The sequence below is a fragment of the Papaver somniferum genome, unplaced genomic scaffold (assembly GCF_003573695.1).
Source record: "Papaver somniferum cultivar HN1 unplaced genomic scaffold, ASM357369v1 unplaced-scaffold_115, whole genome shotgun sequence".
Lineage (NCBI taxonomy): Eukaryota > Viridiplantae > Streptophyta > Magnoliopsida > Ranunculales > Papaveraceae > Papaver > Papaver somniferum.
Window position 1 is genome coordinate 3,647,787 of NW_020620492.1, and position 6,243 is coordinate 3,654,029.

Consider the following 6,243-nt stretch of genomic DNA (forward strand, 5'->3'; position numbering starts at 1 on the left):
CGATTGCGAACTTTTCCGTGTTTTTTTTGAATCCGAGACAGTCTTGATGAGTCATGGGTCAAACTACGGTCAATGAGAGTCGCGGATGTGGGTAGTTAAAACCTCATTTTCCACTAGTGATTATTTGAGTGCACTTGAACAAAACCATCTTGGAACAACTGTACAATTTTTTCTAAGCTAACTTGCAATATGGAATTAAGCTAACCCAGAATTGACAGATTAAGTTTGGTAGAGATAGAAACGGCATGGGCACAGTCGCAGTCGCCGGAGAGTATGCCTGAACTCGGTGGAAACTACAACCGTAGCGCGTGCCAATTGAATATCCACAGAGTAAGCCAGGAATAAACGAAAATTCCATGGGTAAAGTTGTCATTTAATTAAAAGATAAAAGCCTAATTAGCAATTCGGGATTCGGCAAACGTACGGAACGGTAAACGTACGAGTATTATACGGTTTTGTAAAATCCAGATTCGGTCCAAAATTCGGTCAACGGGACGTGATTCATCAATAATTCGGAACGACATACGTACGTGTATAATTCGATTTATAAATGTGAGTTCGGCTCTGAAAATTCGGTATCTATATATAACAAATAATTTGTATTTATAAGGTCATAGACCAATTTTTATGCATATGTGTGAGTTATTTAAAGAAAAAATAAACTTAATATGATGATATTAATAATATATACAACATTAGTTATCTAAGAGGACGTCATATGGTGGTTTAGATGCTTGGTTAGTGAGTTTGAGATCTCTCTCACCTTCACCTTCAAATCTCTTCAGTCTTTTTTGATTCATAAAAATTACAACACGTCTAATATTCGGTCATGTATGCTCGAGAGGCAGTAAAGCCCAAAAAGTGGAGTCTTTGAAAAGTAAAAGCTAAAGAATTTATGACGAATTAAGCGGACGTATCATTCGGGATATGTAAAATTCGTGAACGATTCGCGAATAATCCGGGAATGCCACATAATACGCGACTTGAATTCGGAGTTGCAAACGTACGCGAATAAGATGATAAAATTCGTGATACTGAAAAAATTCGCGAATGATTCGCGAACTTACTGACCAGGGACAGAGGTATCAAGTTTTCATCGTAAAACGTCAAAAATGGTATGGGTATCATTGTCATTTCGACGAATGAAAATGGATCATTTACTCCAACTTTACGTTATCGATAAAGACTAAAGAGAAACCCAGCACTCCAGATTTCCTAGAAGTAAATCTAGAGATTAGAGATGAAGAGAATAGCCGATGAAGATCCAAATCATTCTGTTATAACTGAAGAAGAAGATGACAGATTGAAGAAAAGAAAGAACAAATTAGAAGAAGAAGAAGATGATGATAATGAAATTGGATTTGTGAAACTAAATGATGATTTAGCATTCGAAGTATTAAAACATTTTGATGCAAAAACATTAGCAACAGCAGCTTGTGTCAACAAAAGATGGAGTGAAATGGCTGAAGATGAAAGGTTATGGGAAATTATCTGTACTCGTCACTGGCAAAATATTGGTTGTGGTAATCGACAGCTTCGTTCTGTTGTTCTTGCTTTAGGTGGATTTCGTCGTCTTCATTCTCTTTACATCTGGCCTCTGTTGAAGAATTCATCATCATCATCTTCTTCTTCTTCTTCAATTGCATCATCATCATCATCATCATCAGCAGTTGTGAAACCAAAACCTAATTGGGGAAAAGATGAAGTCAATCTTTCACTTTCTTTACTCTCAATTCGATACTATGAGATGATGATGAAAAGGAAAACAAGTAATTGAAGACGAGAAATTAGTAATTATCCTTAATATTTCCAGTAATTTTCCTGTTTCTTTTAATAAGTTAAATTTCGAATTTCTAATTTTGTATTAGATCTGAAAATTAAAATCCTGAGTAAGGTTGAAATTTGTTTAAATGAAAATTTCTTGTTTTTGTTGGTAGTTGTAAGTCTGAAATCTGAGTGAGAAAAATTTCCTTATGTTCAATTGAATTGTCTGGTGTCGTATGGAGTTTGTGAGGGTAGAAGAAGATAAGTCCAAAGTCTAAAGGTTTGAGTTGTAATGAATTTCTGTGACTGTGCATCAGTGGCTGTTTCCTCTATTTCGAATTGGTATTGTTGGAGACCTTGTAACTATTCTCATAGTTGAAATGATTTTATCTGTGAAATTCAACTTTCTATCTCAATCAGTTAATCTCTCTAATCAATCTTAATGAAGTTTTGAAGCATGATGGTATTGGAACATCCAAGAAGATACAAAAGCCTTGCAGTTTTTACAGGTAACATTCATTCATTCATACTCTTATCCAATTTTTCTTCTTACTGTCATCTTCAATCCGAAACTAAAAAACATAGTCAACTATTTCGTTACACATTCAAAGGGCTACAATCTGTAATTTCAGATTGGGTTGATAGATTAGACAGTGTAGTAGTTGCCAGGATTTGACCAATTTCCGTGAAACTCGCATTTTTTACAAGGCAACCGGCATGCATATATGACCCATGTTTAGTTTAATTACTGGTCGGCAAACCCAATCTTAGATTATCGGTTAGTTCATTCGTATAACTCATGACACTTCAATCTGACAATTTCTATTACATTTACTCTTATCTAAATTCTGCTGTTAAGAACTTTTAATTGAATCATCTAGCTTGGAATGTAGCACATTATGAGAATCTTTTGATGCATGCGTTGGTAATATTTATACCTCTAATTTGTTTCCTTTGATATTGTCACTTGTAGTGAGTCAGTTTCGCTCAGCAACAAACTTCCCTAACATGGTTATATGTTTTTTTGTCAAGTGCAGCCTGATTTGGTACTATTTGTGCCCACCTCATCTACCTAGGAGGATTTCCAATTTGGTTCACTTGTATCTTTGAAGATCTATCTTCTCTTACTTTTGTACTGAAAACTTCTGCTTTCCTTTCTTGGAGCAGATTTGAATACAAGAAAGATGTGGGGGGCCTGGGTATCAGGGCGCTGGGTGATCTATACAGAGATCTTACTGCAAAAAGCATACGGAGAACCATCCTTCAAAACCATTTCCTTGAGGCACTCACACTTTTGCGACAGCAAGAGAACCACAAACTGCTCTTTTGCTTGGCGTGCAATGGTGCAGGTCAGGCATCATGTGAAGGAGAACTGTTGTTGGTCAGTGGGTAAAGGTAGTCAAATTTCCATATGGCACGATCCTTGGTTACCAAGCCTAAACAACTCTCGCTTCCTAAATTCTACAACCAAGTGTGTGGAGGTAAACAAAGTGGAGGATCTCATGATACCTGGGCAGTGAAAGTGGAACTCTGAAATTATTGATCATGTCTTTGCTGCTAATGAAGCTAGAGTCATCAAAGATGTACCTTTATCTTGCCATGAAGATTTCAGTGAAGACAAGTTAATTTGGATGCAACAACACCCTAATGGGATTTTCTCTGCCAAATCATTCCTAAAGCAGTCGAGGACGTCTCTGCCCTCCTCTTCATCTCTTCACAGTGACACTTCCCCTGGAAAAAGTTATGGAAGGTCAAAGACATTGCCCCAGAGATTTGCATGTCCGTGTGGAGGTTAACAAATAAGGGTCTCCCCCTTGCCACCTCTATTGGTAAACCCATCTGGGGTATAAACACTGACTGCAGAATATTACTGACGATCACTATCAGGTATAAAACTAGAAAAACTCTTGAGCTAGGTGCAATTTAATTTTCCTGTGGGGTTTTCTGCAATGTCTGTGTGGTAGATCTTATTATGTGCATCGTACTATTTTAGTGGTTCAGGATCTATTATCTTGAGTCAACACAAACCATTTTCAGGCTATCCTAAATTTTTTGGTTCTTTCTTACATGAAATAGATGGAAAATCCAACCTAACATTGAGGAACTCATATAAGTAGTAGAGCTACTAGAGCTTGGTCAAACTACAAGGGTAATGATGACAAATTGGATTATTAGTGGTTTACCGCTTTCAATTTGTTCGAACTGAAAATTGTCTAACGAGGACATTCAGTCCCCAGTCAGTTTCAGCAAGGAAAATTTGTCTTTTTTTGTGAAGTACTGAATCCTACTAAGTTGGTGTCCCAATCATGAATAATTCGTTCATTCTGGAATGTGTGTAGGTGTTAACTGAATAACTGGAATTTTAACTCTAGCTGTTGCTTACAAATGACTGATCTTCCAACATTGGGACTCTAAACATCCACTTAACTTACTGATGCTCATGTAAATAATATATGGCATGACACATTTATATCTTACACGGTCTCTTAGTGTTGAACATGTTTTGATATAGACAGATATTTTTTGCATTTCTGCCCAGATATTTTGCTTAGTACATACCAGTCTTTCTGCATCTTAGAGAGAGGGCGCTGTCCCTTAGAAAGCTTATCTGATGGACAGCAACTCCTACAGACTATGAACTGGTCAGTAACCAGGATTGGATTCTGTATGGTGAAATTTCTTTACCATGTTGAACTGATTACTATTTGGTGAAATTGTAAGCCAGGGAGGAAAACATTCTTATGATGCTCATTGTTGGAAAGTTGAATTCAATGCGTTACGGGATGTCCCTTGAGAGTTATTAGAATTTTTCTCAATTTCTTATGATTGCCGCCTATTCTACATTCTCGGGAGGACAAGATGGTTCAGAGTGGTTCTAGAATGATATTTTCAGCGTGCTACGAGAAAGCGGAGTTTCTTTACCTCAATTGGGTAATTTGGGTTGGTATAAAAAGTCTGAAATTCTTGTGTTCATCAGCTAGCAACATCTGGAAAGTTACAGGAGGTGCTTGTGCAATGGAAGATAATATGAAGAAAAGAGGATTCCAACTTGCATCAAAATGGTACATTTGCCATGAAGATCAGGATACTAGGGACCATTTACTTTGGAATTTATGGTAATCTCGAGAACCCTATTAACCAAAGATCTCATAAAACAATCTTTGAAATGGTTCTCTTCCGTGTTATCAAGTACCTTTCAAAGTTGTAAATTTTGCTCATAACATGCGCCGACACATAACATTGTGGCTTCAGTTGTAGCTTCACTTTCAAAGTTGTAAATTTTGCTCATTAACTAAAATATTTCTGCAGTAGACCGAAACTGAACGACCCGAATTATAAATCTCAATTGAAGAATAACATTCTTTAACTCATTTTTCACCATACTTTTTTTTCGGAACCCCTTTCATAGCATTTCTTAAATGTACATAGTCCCTTATTGATATAACATGCGCCATGTGGATAGGCTTCCCATAATTTCTCAGATTCTCTGAAGTGAAGAAGACGCTTCTATGAGCTCTCAGACCCCCTAAAGAAGAGAAGATGTGCATCTGTGAGCTCATTTTTATTTCCCGGGGTTCTCATGCGCCTTTGCGATGCACTACTGCCGAAAAACATGGGAAAAAACAATTTAGTCTAAAAATGTGTCAATAAGTATGGTCCACCCCGAGTTAAATGGATACAGTTTAGGGACCCGGGCTTTGAAGTTGGCAAACCAAACCAAAACAAGCCCATTTCAGAAATTATTTACATTTTAAGATTTCTTGATTGGGAAGTTAAGTTAATTAGAGCTTTGCTTTATTGTTTTTAACAGACAAGCTCTACGTAGTTCTATAGTTCTTAAAAAGAGTTAAGGAAACGTTCCCACTTTATTCTCATCATCCGCTCCTCCGGAGCAAATATAATATATACAACTGCAATTCTTTTGGTTTGTAATTAGGGTTTATTACAAAGACGATCGTGTGTTGCAATATATGGTTTTGGGTTTTCTATCTCACACAACTGTGTTGAGATTGATTTCATTATTTTGTATTTATACTTGTAAAAATACATTGAATGAGTGAAGATCCTAATATTATAATTACATCAAGAGAATTAAATTTATTCCTATAGATAAATCAAAGAAAATAAAACTAATTACATCAATATTATTCTTTGCATGTACTAATCTTGTTTCCATATTCTTCATTGCATGTATTAAATTAAATATTATTCTTTGCACGTACTAATCTTGTTTCCATATTCTTCGTTGCATGTACTTAATATGTGTTGATCTTCATATATTTACATGTGTTAATACCCCCCCCCCCCCCCTCCTCAAGTTGGAGCGGTAGAGCTTGAACGAACGCCCAACTTGCCAACTAGACGACCAAATTGCGGAGCTCCCAGAGGCTTAGTGAAAACATCAACCAGTTGATCAGACGACGGAAGATATTTTGGTAGAATCAATCCACTTATTAACTTTTCACGAACAAAATAACA

General features: G+C 36.5%; 1 protein-coding gene across 4 annotated transcripts; it reads left to right on the top strand.

Moving 5' to 3' along the window:
• Nucleotides 1–1,182: 1,182 nt before the first annotated feature.
• On the top strand, nucleotides 1,183–5,075 carry LOC113329211 (F-box protein GID2-like). Of its 4 annotated transcripts, XM_026576178.1 has the most exons (4): nucleotides 1,183–2,273; nucleotides 2,802–2,810; nucleotides 2,932–3,651; nucleotides 4,490–5,075. In XM_026576178.1, exon 1 carries the CDS (start codon nucleotides 1,241–1,243, stop codon nucleotides 1,775–1,777), a length of 537 nt encoding a protein of 178 aa, XP_026431963.1. In that variant the 5' UTR covers nucleotides 1,183–1,240; the 3' UTR covers nucleotides 1,778–2,273; nucleotides 2,802–2,810; nucleotides 2,932–3,651; nucleotides 4,490–5,075. The 4 variants fall into 4 exon arrangements, with proteins under 4 accessions (XP_026431963.1, XP_026431961.1, XP_026431962.1 ...); XM_026576176.1 differs by lacking the exon at nucleotides 2,802–2,810 and having other exon boundaries at nucleotides 4,304–5,075; XM_026576177.1 differs by lacking the exon at nucleotides 2,802–2,810 and having other exon boundaries at nucleotides 4,486–5,075.
• The last annotated feature ends 1,168 nt before the right edge of the window (nucleotides 5,076–6,243 follow it).

Excerpts from the sequence above, each read along its gene's own strand:
- LOC113329211 (XM_026576178.1), top strand. The coding sequence starts at position 1,241 with ATGAAGAGAATAGCCGATGAAGATCCAAATCATTCTGTTATAACTGAA.